Source organism: Chlorocebus sabaeus, chromosome 14 (assembly GCF_047675955.1).
Source record: "Chlorocebus sabaeus isolate Y175 chromosome 14, mChlSab1.0.hap1, whole genome shotgun sequence".
Taxonomy (NCBI): Eukaryota; Metazoa; Chordata; class Mammalia; order Primates; family Cercopithecidae; genus Chlorocebus; species Chlorocebus sabaeus.
In genome coordinates, this window is record NC_132917.1 from 50469903 (window position 1) to 50491544 (window position 21642).

General features: G+C 35.9%; 1 protein-coding gene across 16 annotated transcripts in view; it reads right to left on the reverse strand.

The window, feature by feature from the left end:
* Nucleotides 1-21642, reverse strand: part of NRXN1 (neurexin 1) — a 1137472-nt gene that overhangs the window by 713832 nt on the left and 401998 nt on the right. For 9 of the 16 annotated variants that reach the window (XM_073022966.1, XM_073022965.1, XM_073022967.1 and 6 more), the window contains 3 exons: nt 6620-6921; nt 4512-4556; nt 3327-3488 (listed from right to left, as the gene is read on the reverse strand). In XM_073022966.1, coding sequence (XP_072879067.1) covers nt 3327-3488; nt 4512-4556; nt 6620-6921 — 509 coding nt within the window. The remainder of the gene's footprint in view (nt 1-3326; nt 3489-4511; nt 4557-6619; nt 6922-21642) is intronic. The other 7 variants (XM_038006271.2, XM_073022968.1, XM_038006267.2 and 4 more) reach the window with 2 other exon arrangements.

Here is a 21642-nt window from a genome sequence, read left to right on the forward strand (position 1 = left end):
CAGTATTTCATTTCAGAAGTAACAAGAGCAGGGCCTTCTAAATAGGTAACAGTTCAGACATGGATGGAAACTATGAACAACTAAACAGCCCTCCAAAGTGCTGGGATTACAGGCTTGAACCACCAGACTCAGTACTTTGGGAGACCGAGGTGGGTAGATCACTTGAGATCAGTAGTTCAAGACCACCCTGGCCAACACACAGTGAAACCCGTCACTACTAAAAATACAAAAATTAGCTGCGTGTGGTGGTGCATGCCTCTAGTCCCAGCTACTTGGGAAGTTAAGGCAGGAGAATTGCTTGAACCTGGGAGGTGGAGATTGCAGTGAGCCGAGATCATGCCACTGCACTCCAGCCTGGGCAACAGAGCAAGACTCCATCTCTTAAAAAAAAAAAAGAAAGAAAGAAAGAAAGAAAGAAAAAGCCCTCCAAGTTAGGTATGTTTTGATTTATAGACTAATTGTGCCGATATCCTTCCAAACTATAGTGCATCAGAAGAAATAAAATGAAAAAGATTACACAAGTCAAGAAAAAAGTGACCATGTTTCCTCAAACACATAACACATACCCCAGATGCAGAACAGAGGTGAAAGGTGTCTAATCAATAAAAAAGAGTGAATTGTATCCAAACCCCATAGTGACAACAGCACGAGTAAATCTTCCTTTTATGAATTTACCAGCTGTGAACTAACATGGCACTTGGAAGACCACCTGACTTATTTTTTGGTATTGTGTTTTTTTGTGGTTAAAGGCATATATATATATAAAGAATACTAAGGTAAGGAATCTTTATCAGTTCATAAATTAGAGGTGTTAATCTGAAGCACAGTTTAATCACAAACTGTTATTTTAGAGTTACTTTAGATTAAGGCAATTAACTGCAGCTTTATACACACACAAAAACTGCTTCACTTATGCAGAATTATCAGAAGATTATGTGTCTCAGCTGAACTCAGGGATTCACTGCAGAAATCTTTTTTTTTTTTTTTTTAAAAGATGCCCAAAAGAATTCTTTAGTTAGATTCCCATTTCTGCTAGAGATCCCTCGATTCCCCTTCTTTTTTCCAATCCAAGCAGGATTACTGTTCTCTAGATAAAGCAGGATGTAGGGACTGATTATACTTGGTCTGGCTCACAGTGAAAATGAGGAAGTTGGTACGGGTGATTGAGGATGTGGCTCTGCCCTCCACTTTCCATCACTAGAACGGAGTTTCAGAAATCTTCTAATAAAATCTAAGCGTTCTTTTACCACACCTGATATACTTTCTCCGTCCCTGCCTGCCTCAATCAGTCACTGTCTGAGATGCTCACGTTCTGACTCTTCTGTGTTTCTCTCCTTGTCTTCTAGAACTCTCACTCATCTCACCTGCTTTTTAAATCAAATAACTGTGTTAAATAATTTAATACTTCAATCCTCACAGTCTATTATACATTTGTAAACATTGTTTTAGTTTATAACATATTTGAGAGTTTGTACAATCTTTTAGGAACTCTAACCAACATATCTCTTGCAACAAGGCTCTTAACTATGGTAGTTAAGGGCACAAAGGACACTGAAATCAGACTTCCTCAATTAACCTTTAGACTTTAATACTTATTAGTTGTGCGACCTTCCCCAAGAAACTTACCTGCTTCAAATCTCAGTTTCTTTGTCTGAAACATGCAGATAATAAAATGTCTACCTATATTGTGAGGATTCCTATAAAGCTCTTAGAATAGCACAAAATAACAGCTCTGGAAATATTAGTACTATAGTAATAATAAATAATAATAATAATAATTAGATTATCATCCTCTACACAGCTTAACACAAACCTGGATCATACTACATATTCGTAACCAGTAAAAGTTACTTTCTGAAAGGTAATCTATCACTCCTACTACAAAGCATGGGTAGGTTTGGCCTTACAGAACTGCACCTCCTCATGTTTGTTAAAACTATTGCACTTTTAAATCTCCCTTAGGACTATTCTACACACATTCACATACTGGGCAACAAATCGACCAGTATATTCACATAAAGAGAAGACAGGGAAGGATAATTCAGTAGTAATTGTTTTTCTCTAATGCTTAACTGAATCAAGTTTATATGATTAAATTATTTACTTTAGAATAAATCTAAGTACATCACTGCTTATCTTCAGCACCTATGGCTAACAGTTAGTGAATTCAAAGTTATTTAACTTTGATTTTTAGAAATCTATGCAATTAAATTGTAGTCATACAATGTAAGAGGAACCTCTGGTTCCAGTAACCCAAAGAAATTGGATTGTGTCTGAATGAATTTTTTTTTTTTTTTTTTTTTTTGAGACGGAGTCTTGCTCTGTAGCCCAGGCTGGAGTGCAGTGGCCGGATCTCAGCTCACTGCAAGCTCCGCCTCCCGGGTTTATGCCATTCTCCTGCCTCAGTCTCCTGAGTAGCTGGGACTACAGGTGCCTGCCACCTCGCCTGGCTAGTTTTTTATATTTTTTAGTAGAGATGGGGTTTCACCGGGTTAGCCAGGATGGTCTGGATCTCCTGACCTCGTGATCCGCCCGTCTCGGCCTCCCAAAGTGCTGGGATTACAGGCTTGAGCCACCGCGCCCGGCTGAATGAAATTTTTTTAAGGTAGCTTTTATGGAAAATATTCATTAAAAAATGAAATTCAGGAACTTCTTGATCTTTCTCTCCCCCAAACCCAACAAATCCCAATCTTATACAAAGTTACAATAGGCAACTACAGCTGATAATGAGGGATGAAATTATTGATATCATTTAGTTTGACGTTCTTGTTCAGATAAATATCAAGTAAATTCATCAGATAACAAATGAAACAGTTTTACTTCCTCCAGAACATGTTGAAAATAAGGGAACAAAATTATTTCATTATACAGACTTATTTTGTTTTAGTTTTGTTTTGAATTACATAGTCGTTCCTTCTCCTATAGCCTATTTTTTTTTTATTCTTTTTCCTTTTAATACTCAAAAAAGTCTTCACCGTATACATAACACCTATGGCATTTAGGTAGAAATAAGCAAGTAAACCAATTACCTTAACTTTAGACCCAGTACTTCTTTTTGTTTGACTTTCTTTTATAGCTAATATCAACTGTCCACACAACTCTCAAAGGTAAATTACTTACAGACTAGTAAAGAAGAGGAACCTAATTCTTTCAGAATGATCTATGGGCTGTTTTCCCTCCCCCAATCCTACATAAACAATAGTGGAATACTGAATTTAAAGTTGTGTCATTTGAGTCTGGAAACATCAGTTCTTCAGTGCTTTCATGCTGGATCTGAAATGATGAGATCATGAATTAGGAATGATTCTGATGACAACGATATTTACCTCTTTGAGACAGCCCATAAAGTTGTTACTGACTGGTGACCCTGGAAGGTCGGCTGTGCTGGGACTGCCTCCAACATAGAAAAAGTCATCAGACCCCAGCATGGTATAATCTTCTTGCGTGTAGCCCGTTGTGGTAAGAATCCCATCCACTGATATTGTCACCTAGATAACAAAGCACAGGGAAAGGACACGCTATACTCAGACCTAGATACTGTAATCCTGGGATATGCCTGTTTTGTGTTTTGGTTTGGTTTTTTTTTTGTTTGTTTGTTTTGCTTTTTTCTTTTTTCTGTTTGTTTGGTTTTTGTTTTTAGACCTATGATGGAACCCATTTTCATGTCTGTTTGAGGTTTATTCTTAGATTCTATTCAACTAGCCCTAAGAGATCTAAACTAGTTAGAGAGTTAACTGATTATTGAACTAGTGTCAGCATCATCCCTATTGCAACTCAAAAGTTATTGAGCAGACACAAAAATGGTGTTAGTAAAATGCTTCCTAGGTTAGTTTTGCTGGTGTACATATTAGTAAAGTTTAGTTGTCTGTTATTAACTAATCACAACGTGCACCTTGTTAACATAAAAGGCGCAAGCTAGTTCCAGCAACATCACTATTTGCACTATTGAGCAGCAATTGTTCAGCATGCAAGTGCCTAAGTCCATGCCAAAGGGAGAGAAAAGGCAAAACAACCAGTAGAAGCAGCACACGCTGATGTGCACATGCAGGAGGTACAGTACAGTTCAGAAAAGGAAAGAAAGAAAACAGGGAGAACCAAAGGAAAAAAAATAAAAATAAAAACAACTGCTTTGTGATGACGTAAAGATGAGTGGGTGTGGCATCTCCAGCATTCCCAAATCAAGTTTCCATGCCATGCATCATGAATGGTTAGAGACTGGCTGAGCCTGCGGTCACTCGGGCCAGCCACCATTTTGTCTTATCCCGTGTTAACCACAGCTGGATGCAAAACGTTCGAAACGTTAACGATGCCCCTACAGGTGAGTTGGAAAACAGAAGTTGACAGGAACAGGTAAAAAATAAGAAGGTCAACAACAGATGAAAAGAAGGAGGTCAAAGTAAGCAGAAGAGTACCAACCGCAGTTCCTCTTTTGTTAATGATGTCTACAGTTAAAAGAAAGAAAGAAAACACACGGCAAACCCAAAATAAGAAACAATTAGAATGATATCTACCGAACAATGTAGTTTGTTTACCATAGCGTGTCCAATGCCTGAGTGCTTTGTGGAGAAGGGGGGAGAAAGGAAATTAAAAACTGTGAACAGAATAACGATCGTTACTTAAAAAATATGATGGTCTCTACCATGTTAGTACATTTTTTGATTCAGGTAACGGTTAGTAGAATGAAACATTCCATGAATGACATGTTAGTTATTAAGCATGTTAGTAACATAGAAAAAGGGCAAAAAAATTTTACAAGAAAAAAGCAGACTAACAAGTAGGCCTCCCACAGAGGTAATATTTTTCCTGCTATTATTGTTCATAATTCGCTACTAGACAGAAACAGACACATGGCAATGTTCCCTTTGTCTTCCTGAGTACATCTGAGAGACATTGGAAAAGTCTAAAAGGGATTCAAAGGCCTAAAGCTTTTCAGCTGACCACTGCAGCCCTATGCCCATACTTGGCCCCTCTTCCACCCTGGCCCACCCCAGCCCCAGGAAATTAGTAGGAATCAGTTGGCATTGCCCTACTACTCAATTTTACAGCATACAAGGACTCCTCCTCAACTTCAAAACTTCCTTCGGTCATATTGATGGACTTTAGGGTCACAGTTTACTGCAATGAAACAAAGCAAAGATCCTGACACATAGAATGAGTAGAATGGATTTGTGTTTAATCTGTCCTCCTACACATGCACCCGGGCTGTATAACTACAGTTTCCTTTGAGCTACCAATTCGCAGTTTGGTTTGTAACCTGAGCAAAGGCAAATCTAGAAAGTGGACTCCTCAAGCCCCCACCCTTCCTTCTGTGCTTCTCTCAAATGAGCCTCCGGTTTCTTTGTGCATATCTGAGAGAAAAAACTAAAAAAAGGAAAACCAAAGAGACAGACTTATAGGAAACCCGTGGTCTACAGCTATACTGATGGTGGCCGACCCTCTCCAAAGGCAGGTGGAAGCATGCAGGTCCCCCTCCCATGTCAGTGAGGGATCTGGAAGGTCTGGGGTTCTCAAGAATCTTTCAGTTTTACTTGTTTGCCTTAGCTAGACTAAATCTACATTCCTAAAGCTCCTTTTTGTTTCTCTAGCTCAGATAGTTTAAACCTTTCAGAAGCAGGAAAGAAAAGGTTAGACAGTTAACAGCTCTGAAAGAGAGGGCTGTTTTGGTAAAGGAAAACCAGAGACAATCCGGTCATTCTGCAACTGTTCAGAGAAACAACAAATATGTTAAGAATATTAGTTTAAGATCAGCATGTAAGGCAAAAAAATTAGTCACTGTCAACACTTAACAAAATGATACATTGTAATATGAAGTTTCACATAATACCCAAACTTACAATGTTCAATATAAAAGGACAATTTATTCATTTTCATCCATATATATATACTGTAATCATGTTTTCATTAAAAACATACAGTATATGTGGACCCATAGATTTAGTAAATAGCTGGTATTTTCCTAGTATATAGCATCTCGAAAATTTTTTTAAAAACACAATCAAATAGAAATGGGCACCTAGAAGCTTAACTGGCCTTTCCAGAGTCATTTGGGGTTTAACTTAAAGTATCTATGCTAAAAATAAAAATATCTTCAAAATCAGACCCTTCAGGAGATATGTAAGCCCCTAAAGTCATTTTTCCCCTCAGGGACTTTTCTGGTCCCCATTTTGGGGGTGGGAGGAGGAGGGAGTAGGGACTGATACAATCCCAAATCACAAACACTATTGTTTTGACTACAAAAAAGGAACTGTGATTTAATGACCCCAACGTGCATGCTTCCAAATGATCACCATGAAAACTATAATTTAAAATTAAACAAACAAAAAACCAGAAACACAACAAAATCACACACGTCACAGGAAGGGCAGGTTGCAGGGATATCCTTGCAGCCCTCTTGTAAATTTTCATATGGCCCTGTATCAAAATAGCCTTTGGGCCCCCAGAACTTTCTAGATATGCCCCTGCTCAAGTATGGCAGGAAGATTCATCTCAGAAGAAGAAAAAGTTAATTTGCAAGTGACTCTGAGGAGCCCTATATCATGTTGTTAGAGTTTTCAAGTACCACACACACAGCTGTAGCGAGAAACAAAGCCAGTTACTCTCTTATCCACTGCGCTGTTACCTGACGCAGATTCCTGGTGACTTTCACATCATGCCAGGCATTATCATTAAACTTTCCATTCACAGGCTCCACTAGTGCTTCAAAGGCCCCTGATCCCAAATTAATGACCAGAGAGACAGCTCCATTTTTCAGGGCAAGATTGACATAATCAGCTGATTTCCCAGTGTGAAGCATCAGTCCATTCCTCTGAAGGGTTTTAAATGACAGAGTTATTTCATCACTGCTGCTTTGAATGGGGTTTTGAGACAAGTCGTAGCAGAAGTATTCAGATCCCTTGAACGTGGCAATATATTCTTCTTTTCCTAGAGGAAAACAGATGATACATACATAAGTAAACAAATACACTATGCAAATCAGCAGATCTTAACAGAAACAATAGCTAATCACTCCCCAAATTAACCCTGCTTAATTAGATTCCATGACATGAACCCTGTCTCAGTCAAATAGTACTGTAGGTGGCAGTATATATTTAATAAATCTCTTCAACTATTGGGCCATCAGCTGCAGTAGCTAAAGCTGACATTCTTGAAAATTCAATTAATTTTTCAGTATCACTGCAAGAGCTCTGATCAGAGAAAGCAGCTCTGAGATGTCTCCAGGGCATGAATCAGGTACCATAAATGCATATCGGATGGTTCCACTCTGCTGACAACAATGGATTCCAAGATGTTTTCAACATTCTCTCCATCCAACTGAGGTATTATTTTAATTTTCAGTGAGACATTTATATTCAAAGATCTTTTTCAATGAAGAGACAAACAGTTTTATCATTGAGAGACCATAACAAATTATCTGGTAAAGAGAAAGGAAAGAAAAAAAAAAAGAGAGAGAATCTGGTCTGGGAGTAAACAGACCTCCTACAAAGCATGTGCATTTTTTTTTCTCTCTGGATGAAGGGAGTAGTGATAGAAAGTCTAATGGAGTCAGCTGGATTATTGATCCATTCCCTGGTCTCATCAGGCAGATGGTAGGGCTGGCTGTTATGACATTGGTAAGAATTCTAGCACATCGTCATGGGGATAGCATATAAATGAAGTCTCAACATTTTCTACGTATCTTAGTCTTTACCAGATTTAGAAGTAACAAAGCAGATCTCACAAGATGCTAGATAGATCATATAGAAAGGTGGCTATTTGGAAAGAACACGCTTCTCCCACTGATGAGGTGAGTTAAACCAAAGGAAGAATGTAAGCCATAAGTCCCCTTGACTTTCTAGGCAATAATGATGCTGTGCCAAGAAAAATGAGACAGCATGATTGGGAATCAGCTTCTGATAAACTATAAACATATAATTATAAAAGGTACTGGAGAAACTTAATCTGTCCCACTGGCAACATACTATCACTATCATGCCCCTGAGAGGGTTGATACATCAGCAGGTGTTGCACTCTCCCTTGTAATAGGTTTTTAATCTCAGAAACTTTCATTTGATTGTCAAATAACTCACGTCCTGGAATCAGAGCTCAAATCACTTTCAATGCATCAAAGCCAGATGACCTGCCTTCCTGGATGTAGAAAATGCCGTCAGTGGCTACAGGTAGTCAAACCATAGCAATAAATATCATGGTGAGCACCTAGAGGTATTCACCAGGAATTGAGTCCTGGAATATTAGTCATTGACTACTAGTAAATTATTAGCCAAGACTATCACTCAGACCAAATAATTCTGAGTAAGAGTCATAGGAAGGACATCTCAATCTATAATAGTGAATCCCTCCCATTCAAACACTCAAAATATTGGCGAGCACCTCCCAAGGGTTAAGCCCAGTACCAGTCATTAGGGATAATGAAGTGAACACAATGGACATAATTCCTGTCTCAGAAAGTTATAGTCCAGGTGTCTGCTCCCCTGGTCAGTCCAACATGGCAAGTGGTTCAATATTGGGCACAAGCACAACTAGATATTACTATTATACTGAGAGAAAAATGTGGGTCAAAACACGAGTTTGGATTCCAGGTTGGCCACTAGCTGTTACTAGAACAATTATTTGTTTTTCGAATTTCGCTTTCTGAAAATGGTTAGAGATACCAATCTTTCAGAATGAATGTGAAGATACAATGAGATAATGTCTGTGCAGACATCTGGTAAAGTTGATACGTTGGTGATAAATAGTAGGTATCTTCCTGCTTGCCTAATTAATGTGATAAATGTGATAAATGATCTAAAACAAGCAACATAGGTCATACGTTATTATGAAATCTAGAATATTCTCTTTAAGATAAGAAACAGGACAAGGATTCCCACTATCAACATTTATATTCAGTGCTACACTTGACGTTGTAGCTAATGCAGGAAGACAAGAAAACTATATGAACATTATAAAGATTATAAATAAAGAAAATCACGTCATATAAGCAAATACAATGCACAAATTGAAAGACTAAAACAATCTACAAATTTATTTGGTTTAATAAGATACTTTGGAAAGAATTTAGGGTTTTGTATACTAGAGACAATCAATGTTCCAACATATGTAAATAGATTTATAGATTCAATAAAATCCTAATAAAAATCTCAATTGATTAAAAATATAAATGTAAAAAGCTGTTTCTGCACAATTTATGAGAAAAAAAAAAAGAGTCCCAAATAGCCACGATATGCCAGAGAAAGATGATGAAGGAAGTTGCCTGTGTAAAGATGGACATTTATTACAAAATTATAGTACTTAAGAAAATGCATTAGGATAGGTAAAATGAGAATAATGATAATCAAATGTAAAATATTGTTAAGCATATATGAAAACAATTTTTACTGTCAAGCATTTCAGATAAGTGTGCAAAAGATAGATTAGTCAATAAAGGTTACTGGGACAATCAGTTATTCATAAGAAAAAAGTGAAATTGGATCTTTACATCATTTTGTTCAAGAAAATCAATTCTACACGGATGCTCGATTTAATTTAGAGAGTCAATCTGTGAAAACTTGTCAGACAATAAATTTTGATATGAAAGAATGGAAGGATTTCGAAAATTAGAATAAAGCACTAATAAATATTGATACATTCATCTACATTAAAATTAAGAATATTGGGTCATCAATAACACCATAGAATAAGAAGTTAAATAACAATTTGGGAGAAAATATTTTCATTTCATATTAATCAACAAAGGATTATAATCCAGAATATGCCAAGCATCTCAGCAAATAAATACAAAAATAAAGACAACCAATGGAGAAAAATAGACAAAAGAAATGTAATTTCATAGAAAAATAGATATGTATTACTTATGAATAAATGAAGAGATGTTCATACCTATTAGTACTGAGGAAATGGCCAAAATCAAACTATATTCAGATACCATTTAATAGCCATGAAATTGACATAAAATGAAAAGAAAGTAATTCTACATTTTGCCAAGGCTACTGAAAGTCATTTTTATATACTGCTGATGCTGATAAGATAAACATTGACCAACTGTAATAAGTTTATTTTGACATTATGCAATCCCATGGCAATTTCACATGTTATAAACAACTTGGGTCTCAGTCCTTAGAAAACAGTTAACCATGATCAATAAACTAAACATTTGCCAATTCTTTCAACTCATTTCTCATTGCTTATTATTCTGCTCTTTTGATGATAGGTAGTCAAGAGGATTCTGGTTCATATATATAAATGTGTGTGTGTGTGCGTGCGCGTGCATACTAATAAGCATATATGAAAACAATTTATATTTATATTGTCTGGCATTGCAGATAGGTTAGCAAAACATACAGAGGTCGATAAAGGTTGCTGGGACAATTGGTTATCTATAAGACAAAAGTGAAATTGGATCTTTACATCCTTTTGTTTCCCACAATCAATTCTACATGATGAAGGATTTAATTTAGAGAGGCGATCTATGGAAACTTCTGTCAGACAGACACACACACACACACACACACACACACACACGAGAGAGATCCACTTATCTGAATATGATATTTGTGAAATTTTACATTCCCATTGAATAAGTAGATCTCTGAGCCAGTGGGAGCCTTAAAGACACTACTATAGCCCAACCCATCAATTTATATTATTAAGAAAACGAGGCTCATGGAGTTTAAATGACCCTCAAATTCATAAAATGTGACAGTAATAGAAGTGGCACCAGGATTCAGTCTAATTCAGGTTCTGTCTAATATGCCATGCCACCTATGTGTCAGAAAGAAGTGACATATAGCATTGTGAAAGAAAGAAAAAAAGAGAAAAAAGAAAAACTTTGTGAAGATATGTCTTAGTAAGAAAATTCTAATTGTGTTTTAGTCTACTCAGTTTAAAAGGGCAGGGAAGCATGTAATGTATTAAGAAAGATTCCACTTAAATAACTAAATTATAAAGTTTTGGAGGTTGAAGAGGTGTGGTCCAGTAAGAAGGCTGTAGAATTTTATCCAAGATATTTTGTGTCATTCCAAATCTGTATAACTCAACAAAGGTTCTGTTTGCCAGATAATGTGGTATACCCAAAGGGAAAAAAACAGTTTGAAATTCACTATGTCATAAGCTTTGAAGTTATATGGGTGTTGATGTCTTTTTAACACTATGATACTCCCATTACTTAAAAATGAAAATATATCATTTCTTTTGTATTGTTTAATTCCAAATTTAAGTAATTCAAATTTACATTAAAGGCAACCACATAGTTTTGGTAAAAATTCACTCTGTGGAATGTGCAATTACCTTAAAATGCCATACATGTGACATAAATCTAAGCAGGGAAAATACTTCTTCCTATGTTCTTTTTCATGAAAGACCAAATATACTATATGAAAATACAAAAATCACTCTGCTTTTCACAATATATTTATAAGAATATTATGTTTCTTCTAATCATTTTCTACCTTATAATCTTTGTAAGTAAGCTTTGTGCTATTCTATATACAAATACTAAGCAGCAGAGTGTTTACCCATGTGTTTCTGCTGAACACTTACAGAGTAAGTCTATGTCCATTTTTAAATACAAGTCCCAACTAAATTTGCATTTCTAATATATGCTAAAACAACGAAAATGAAAAACAAATTAGACCCATAGCCATGTGAATGTCAATAAATACTTATATCTAGGATACATAAAGACCTCCTACAAATCAATAGTAACAACAACAACAAAAAAAACCACAACACAAGTCAATGAGAAAGAAAGGATAAAATACTTGAATAGATGTTAAAGGATAAAAGGCTATCTTCAAAGAAATGCAAACTAAAACCATAATGAAATAACAGCACACTCCACAGAATGAATACAATGAAAAATACAAAAAAATCCAGTGTCAGTGAGGATGTGGGGCAGCTAGAAGTCTCATACATTATTGGTAGGAACTATTTTGTGAAACTGTTTGGCATTCTCTTTTAAAGTTGCACTTGTGCCTACCCTATGATCCACCAATTCCACTCATAAGCATACATCCAACAACAAAAAAATACACATAGCATCAGAATAGCATACTAGAATGTTTATAGAGGTACTCTGCAAAAATAATCTAAAACAACACTACTGAAGTAACAACCAATAATAGAATGGATACATTTCAGTATAGTCACACAATATTAAATAACAATGTGAATATATGGGCTACAACTGCAACAGAAATACAGACAAATCTCACAGTAATAATGTTTAGCTAAAAAAATGCCTGACACAAAAGAGAACATAGTTCTGATTCCATTTATATAAAAATTTTAAAAACAAGCATAACTAGCCTCTGTTGTAAATCAAGACAGTGGCTACCCTTGGTAGAGATGGAGAGGGGCTAACAGTGAGGAGAACTCTTGGGGTACAATTAATGTTGTTCTTGTTTTAAGTGTTGGGTGTGCTAACTGTGCAAAAAATTAATTTACCTGTACATTTATGCCACATTTATCAGCATAAATACTATATTTCAATAAAATGTTTGAATAATCTGGATGATTAAGCACAAAATGAATTCATCTGATGAAGTATTTTCTTCCTGATTAATAGGATGATATGAGAAAACATTATTTCTATTAATACTACTATTAATAGTAAAAGCTAAAATAAAGCCAATAGTAATAATTTCAATTGTTACTTTTTACAAATTTTCAATAAATATTAATATCCTTTAATTACCATTTGCACTTAAGAGTAAACCCGTAAGATTAAAAAAAATAAATACATATGCTGCATGGTAGTAATTGTTTGAAGGTCCATATCTTAAATGTGTTGATTAATGGATTGATATCAAGATGAAAAGAGCCTCTATTTCTAACCATAGAAATGTCTTGATAAAATTGGGAAAAAGTAAAATTTAAAAACTTGAAGCATCTTTCTAATAGTCTACAATTGGTTTTTGTTGCCATACAGTTGGAGGAAAAGATTTAAGAGGCTGCCATGGGATTTCAGTCCTATTCCATATCCAACCCACTATAACTTAGAAGAAAATTCACAGTTCTTACTCATCTAATTGTCTGAGGGTAAGTTCAACTTTAAGTTTTTTTGATAAAAAAACAAACTTCTCATCACAGAAAAAAAGTTAACCATAACTGAACCATTTCATTGGATGTTGTAGAAGGTGGTCAAACCTTAGACGGTAGATTGAACAAATGGATTGGTTTCAATGCCAAGAATCACTGACACTACTTTATGGAAAAAAAAAAAAAAGAAAGTTAAACAAAGATAGGTTAAATGACTTCCTAAGTTCACACAAAAATTGATTCTCGGGACAATGCTCCTTTGCATTACCGGTGCGTAGAATATAATCTCGTTGATTTGACCCAATGCCTCTGTATCTTCTAAATTCACTGAACTTTTTCATCAAATAAATAATCTGCAGAGAAATTACCATACATCCTAAAGACAAGGATGCCTGTGGGCAGAACGAAGTCCCACCATCCCCAATTACATGAAGAATGTCAGGCCATTTTTGTATGCCAAAAAACTAGCCAATATTATTATTCTTGATTATATTACTTTTCATATATACAATCCCAAATAACACAGGTTGGAAGGTTTTACCATAGTTATATGATTCTAAGATCATGTTGAACATAAACCAGAAACTAAAATCAATATATGAAAAAACAAATGAATGAAAAAAGATATTTTGGTGAGAGCCCTGCTTCATTTATTTTTCTATTCTAGAAGTCAAATATACAAAAATATTGTGCCAAAAACATCTTTGACCAAGCAGATGTACACATTAGAAGCTTGCATTATTAAAACAAATAAGCCTGGCTGTCTCTGCTATAAGAAAAAACAACTTTAGAAAAGCAGAACAGGAAAGTCTACAATTGGTTTTGTACAATTGGTCGTATCAAATTAAATCCTCAGTCCCTAAGAAATGTAGTATTTTCTTATTTGCCACAAACTATGTAACTTAGAAATTAAAATAATAAATTGATTACTACAAGGAAAAAATCACATTACTTTCAAGGGAGAGTAGTTCACTCTTTCATTTGGTTTTCTACCTAATACATGCCATAAGACATTCTAAAATTACCAACTGTGATTCAACATATGTAAATTCTGAGTCTAACTTCTCTTGTTCTGCAGCGAGTAATCAAGATTTATAAAATATTCACTCTTAAAGATTTATCTCACTTAGGTAAACCTCGAGACCAATCCAGAAATAAATTGCCAAGCTTCCGTCAAATAATTCAAAAGAAGACCCAGGACTCTTGATGATATACTTGAAGTCATTAAATATGAAAGGTAAGTTAGACTTTGACATTATTTAGTCCAGTGCCATCATTTATTAGATGAACAGTGTGAGGGCCAAACAGACAAAACTGTGGTCACATAACTAACTGAGAAAAAGTCAGAATATAATCCTTGCCCTCTTGATACCAGTCTCAGGTTCTTCCTAATTTCTAGACATTGCCATAAAATGAGCTTCTAATTCATTACCAAAAACTAAATGCATCTTAAATTTGAGCATATTTCTGCAAAAGAAAACAGGACATGTTCCAAAACTCTAGTACGATAATTTTCCGGTCCTATTGTGCAATTGATTTGCATCTGTTAAAATAACCAAAGGCGCTGGGAACCAAACAGGCCATTCTGTGTCTGGCTGGACTGACTAGTTCTACATATAAAATGAGACACAGGGCCGGGCGCGGTGGCTCAATCCTGTAATCCCAGCACTTTGGGAGGCCGAGGCTGATCATGACGGCAGGAGATCGAGATCATCCTGGCTAACACGGTGAAACCCCATCTCTACTAAAAAATACAAAAAACTAGCCGGGCAAGGTGGCGGGCGCCTGTAGTCCCAGTGGCGTAAACCCGGGAGGCGGAGCTTGCAGTGAGCTGAGATCGCGACAGCCTGGGCGACAAAGCGAGACTCTGTCTCAACAACAACAAAAAAATGAGACACACAGGGAAAGGAATGAACAAATGATCCTGACATTCACTCGGTGTGCAAGGTGTGCAACATTTCAATTTCTGGGCCTAAGTCAGATTCAAATCCCCACAATCTAATCTATAAGAACTAGATGCTAGCATTTTTTAACCTGAAGAAAATCATTAACACAATGAAAATTAAAAGTAGCTTCACGAATATAGACTTTATAAAGATTCTCTGAAAGAAATTTGAAATTTTCTGGGTACCAATTAATGATTACTTAATAAATAAGTAAATTATAATAATACAATTATATTCAAGGAGATGTACAAGTATTTTGTATTTATAAACAGCCCTCATTTATGAAATGGATATGAAGTAAATAAATGTAACTATGAAATCATCTTATTAGCAACTTGGTCAAGGCAATATATTCTGAGAAATTGATCTATTTAACTAAACCCAAAGAATAGCCAATTGCTTCTTTCTCCCTAGAATCAGACTGGGGTGGTCTCTAATTCTAAAAATTTATAATGTAATTTATCCAAATATTGTGGTCATCTCGTAAACTGTTCTGAATTATAGAATGCAATTTTTTTAAATATATACAGATGATAGCATCTTGGAAGGCAACAGCAGAGGAAAGGAGAATTTTCACAGGGAGAGGAAAGAGTTGGTACAAGCGAAATTGCTTTAACAAAATAATGATCTCGATACGTCCTACTTGAACTGTGGTTTGAAGGACAGTATCATCAGCATCACTTAGAGCTTATGAGAAATTTAGAATTTCAAGGCTCCCTCCACCCCAACTTACTGGTGCAAACTCTGTATTGTAACCTGATCCCCAAGGTGATTCTAGTGTACATTAAAATGTGAGAGTCTTGTTGTTATGAACAGATTCTTACAGTACTGCAATTTAGAATATCTTTTAAGAATTATAAAGACAACTTTGTGTCTCTTGTATCTGAAATAAGTATTAAAGGCAAAATATATATTGATATCATGGCACTGTTCTTAAGGAATAAACATTCAGATGAATTATTTTGCATCTTTTCATTGGAAATAAAAAGCCTGGCAGCGGGGGGGACGAATCAGAGAGCTCTGATCAGTGTGTAGATGTATCAAATATCTATTTAATATGCACCCCAGCAGAGAGCCCAGGCTTTAAATCATTGGAAATAATCTCTGAATTTTTATTCTCAACATGTTTCACCTTTAGGCAATATTACAACAAAATTCTCTGTGGGTTTGTAAACTTAGTGCCACTCTTCTGGAGAAATGTAAAGGGTGTATAACTCCTGGTATAGTCTAACAAGTCATCATTATTAGTGAATATAATTAAGAAGGTTCATGCAACTGCATTTATGGTTCTCCCTAGAAATATCTTTGTTCATACACTGCTGCAACTGAAAACTATCATGTATTCTGGATGTAAACTGATTCAATGAAAACAAATGGGCCTGGGTTGTCACATTTCCAATTACTGTAGTTAAGTGAACTTGGAACATTTTAAAGTTAGTAACACTTAGAAATGCAGGAAATATATACTGCTAACTCAAAGTCTCCTATGTTTTTAAAAAAGAATGGCAGTTTTTTAAAAGAAAGAAAAAATCTAAAATTATCTTGATATCCCCAGAACATTAAGTAGAGGAGAGAGTAATAAATATGTGATAAGTGTAATGAGGAATCATGCTGGATGGGAAGAAATGTACTTTTGTAACTCCATCCATTCCTCTGCTTCATAGAAGGCTTGACCAAGGTTTTTTGGTTTATTTTATTGTTTTGTTTTTGTTTTTGTTTTTGTTTTCCAGATAGAATGCTAACTTGTTATTAAAATAATGCAAAGAATTAGGTCAGTATACACCAAAATCAGTATAGAATAGGAACACTTGAATTGTTGAATACCACTCTTCACACTAGGAGCACAAAAGAAGGAACACTGAAAACCTATGGCATATACTTGATTTCAACACAGAAAAAGCATTGAATCCAAAGGTAATACATGGCAAATCCCCGAACACTAAAATTATCATTGAGAAGGAGGTTAATATTCACTCAGGTATTGTTCGCTTTATGATTATATATTAGATGACCATTTGGAGGCACTATTCTAGACATTAGAAATGTCTAGAATAAATAAATAAGGTAAATAAGGTTTTCAGGGTCCCCACTCTCATCAAACCAGTGATGGAGAGAGAATCATAAGTGAATCAAGTATAAGTGAGTTATATGTGAAACTGAGCAAGCAAAAGAGTGCAATGAGGGTGTGCGATAACTAGAGCAGGGAAGTTGATTTAGATGATTGGGAAAGCTTTATGAGACAATGACAATTAAATTGAGACCTTAATGCTGAGGAACCACTTGTGGGAAGATCTGGACAAAGAATAGAAAGAATAGAAAAAAATCCAGTGAGCATTGAGCACAGTGACACTGGGGCAATGTGGGAATACAATGAAATCAGAGCTGTGGGATGGGCCTAAATCATGTAAGTCCTTCTAAATTTTGGTCAAACTCCGATTTTATTCCATGAACAATGGGAAGCGACTAGAGTTTTATAGTTAGGGGAATGACATGGTTTGATTTTGATTTACATCTCAAAAATATAACTCTGGCTGTTGTGTGGAAAATAAACTCTGGGTAGGCATGGAAGTGAAAGCAGTGAGTTCAACATTTATGAAGTTATAGAACATAGGAGTATGGGCTTTGAAGTCATGTACATACCTGGGTTCAAATACCACTCACACTGTGAGCACATGGGTAAATAATCACCTTAAAGTCTTAGTTTTCTTGTCACTAAATGAAGACAATAGTACTAGGATATATTTTATAGGGTAGTTGTAAGGATTAAACAATATATGCATAATAAGTTTTTTAAAGACTATCAATCCATGGGATATATTTGTGGGATATAAACAATATTGATGTATATATATTATATTTCTTCATCTACTGCTTTTAAACATTAAGTTACTTATTTTCCCCATCTCTTAATATCTTGGGCAGAATCATTGAATTTGTGATCACTTTTTGTTTTTAAAAGTTTGGGCTAATTTATAAGTTAATAATGTCATCATTTTGAGGTGAAGTGGAGGAGGAAGACATAGTATGTCTCTAGGTACCTTACCATCACCCCTGCTTCAATACCTGGCCCTTCCAGTTTATTGGGATGGAGCTGATAAGGGGAAGAGAAAAGAACAGTGGTTATTCATGTAGTCCTCTTTCTGTGGGCTGTACCTGCTTCTCTGGTTCACCCTTACTGACCTTTGCTGCCTTCATGCAGTAAACTCACTAGTGCTCCATGTGACTTCCCAACAGCAGTCAACAACATGAGAAAGAGAAATTTGTCTGTTTGTCTCCCAGCTCTAACCTTCACACAACACCCCATAGCATCTGGCTGCTATAATCCCCTGGTCCAACTAGTGACCTTCTTGTGAGTAATACTGGCTAGGTGGCTCAAGCCAAAGCCTCAAAGGGATATCTTCTTTACCGATGCCTGTGGGCATTCTGGTTGTACCAAATGTTGATAGTGCAGATTAAATTCTTTTTTTTTTTTTTGAGACGCAGTCTCGCTCTGTCGCCCAGGCTGGAGTGCAGTGGCGTGATCTTGGCTCAATGCAACCTCCATCTCCCGGGTTCACGCCATTCTCCTGCCTCAGCCTCCTGAGTAGCTGGGATTACAGGCACCCGCCACCATGCCCAGCTATTTTTCTTTTTTGTTTTTTTGTATTTTCAGTAGAGATGGGGTTTCACCATGTTAGCCAGGATGGTCTCGATCTCCTGACCTTGTGATCTGCCTGCCTAGGCCTCCCAAAGTGCTGAGATTACAGGAGTGAGCCGCTGCATTCAGCCAGGTTAAATTCTTCTTGTCCCCTCTTTCTACCCTGCCAGTCCTCTTCTTCCCTCCTCAGAAAGGCATAGGGCAGGCCAGCAAGTTTGATGCATACAAAGTCATGCATTGTGAATGCAGAACACGAGCTTTCATTTTTTTTCCCCCAGCATACACAGGCTCTACATGTGATTCTGTAATATTTCATTCCCGCAGTTATTTTGAGTAAAAAAAGCAAACCTCTTCACTAACAATATGTTTTACAGAGCCTATGCCTTAAAGACTCTGTGCTTACCTATGCCTCACTGCTTAGGTAGATAAGGGGGGTGGAAGTGGGGAGTTAGAAGTAGTTTAAGGGTCATCTTTCTGTCCTCTAGTAAATGCTGAGGAAGGTAACTGGCCAGTTTAGGGAGGTTCCATTTACAATGAAGGCTACTTAAATTCTTTTCTTTCAGAAGGTTCTAATCAACAATTCTATGAGAAAAATTTCCATTCAACATATGGTGGACAATTAATTAATGTTAGATGTTATGATCATTATTTTTAAAGTAACCACTACATTTAAAACCACTACCCAGCAGTTTTAAAAAATCAGCTTTTTACCAAATATCACGATGTCCAACACCCTAATTCTAGGAGCACTTGGTTAATTAAGGTTCATGACATAAGAACGAGATGGAAGTATGGTAAATTAAAAAAAAAAAAAAAAGAAAAAAAATACACACTTCTATTGATGGTTTATTCTTTTAAACAAGTTTGTACCTGAGTGACTTGCAAAATAATTTCATAAAATATTTGCTATTTATTATTTTATTCGCTCAGAGAAATGCATCAGGCTAAGAATTATGAGAGTGTAACACTGGTTTCTTCTTGGACACTTTTCAGCTCTGCCCTTGACCACCCTACTTAGCCTTACTGGGCTTCATTTTCCTTCCTGGCAAAGTGACACAGGCAGACTGTGATCTCCAGTGTTTCTTTCAATTCTAAAACTCTATGGTTCTATAACATTGTTGATTTATTGAGCCACTGTTTCACTGATTCATTCAATAAACATTTATTGAAGCCCAATTCTGTGCCAAACTCAATTGCTCTCCTGCTGTGAAAATCAGGCAACATGCTAGAGTTAAAATGTCTTTAAAGATTTCTGATGGCTGCTGCTTTTATAAAGAACTACCCATAGTAACCCCTACCTCTTTGTGCTTCTAGAGCTAGCTCTCCTATTATTCTGTGAAGACTTACAAACTCAGAAAGACATAGGAATATGGAAAGTCCTTGTATTCACACCCTACAAGATGTAAATTTCCTATTCCTAACCACCTTTCTTCCACAACCCAGGAAACAACACCTTCAATGGATTTGCCAGAGTGTTACAGATTGTGTTTGATTATTTGTCCCCAAATTTAAAGTACTTCTTCATATAATTGCAAATATATGCGTAGAAAAATACAATATTTTAAAAGAAAGCTAATATTATATACTATAAGTCTTAATTTGAAATTAGACATATTTAGCCAGTAAAAGTGTAGAAGGATCAATCAATACTGACTAGTGTTTTCCTATGGGCTCTATGGATATAGCCCATAATTTGAAATTAGGAGTCCTAGGTCCAGTTCCTCACTTTATGGTTGGTGCTACATGTCCAAGAGCAGGAAATGTAGCTGAGTCTGACTTTCCTTCAATATAATGAACATAGATATTCTCTTATGCTGCATTTTCAGATTTTTTAAAAATTAAGATATTTAATATAAAGATAGGAAAGTATTCTTATTAATTATATACTGGGTCTTCCATAACTTCCCTTACACCATCTATCATAGCTGTATTGAAAACAACATTAATCAACGTTCTCTAGCTCAGTATTTTTCATCCAAGATTCCCTATCTGATTTGAGTACTGTTTTCTCAATTATCTCAAGGGTATATAAAACCAGCATCATTCTAAATGCGTAGGAGATAAGTTATTTCATTAAATAAGATGGATTCCTTAGGGTTTTATTCCTATCCCAAGTTCAATAGAGTTACAGATTAAGTGAAAACACACAGAATTTATGAGAAAGACTTGAGGTAAGTCACAGAATAGAAGGAATTGCTAAACTACCAATTCTTGGAGTGGAAGATACTCTGGGAAAACCCAACCTCTTGAATTCACAGTTCCTGGTCTCCTCTAGGCTTGCACCACTCATATAATTCAGCTCCAGTGAACTCGAAGTCATTCTTTTCAGGTTCTGAATTCCGAAATCAGAAAACTTGGATAGCTCTACTTGTGTTAGAAGCCAATTGCCAGATCAGTCTTTGTGGCTGGAATAGGGAGGAGGGGACAAGATTATAAAGCAGGGACATGCCGGGGAATGGCTGTGAGGGAACAGCCTGATCATTCATTAACACCTGGCATGGTTCACAAGTTAGTATTTAGATCTAATATTTAAAAAAAAAATCTTTCTTAGGATGATGAATTATTACCATCTCTTTTTTTAGTTTTACCTTTGACATAAATTTCGATCTTAGGGTCCAAGGTAAATAATGAATTTCAGCTGAATTGTGATAAGCTTTATTTAAATTGTGCATCTTTATCAGAGATCTAAGCAAAACACAGAATTATAAACTTTATAGTTGGAAGAGGGAGATCCATAATATTTATGAGATTTTCTCTGGTGCACAGGTGAAGTTGGGATGAAAAGCTGGGTCTCTAGATCAGTTGATGCAAAACAGAGATGATCATCAGAATCACCTGGAAAACTTTTTACAAGAGTGTAATTCCAGGAACCCTATCCATTTCTGCTTTAACAATATTGGGGTGGATCTCTTGCTAACATATTGTTATTTTTTAGTTTCTAGTTAGTTCCAATGACCAGTTTATCTTACAACTCAGTGATTTGGAGTTTTTGCTTTTTATTTTTGTAAAAGTAATGGGCCTTCTGTC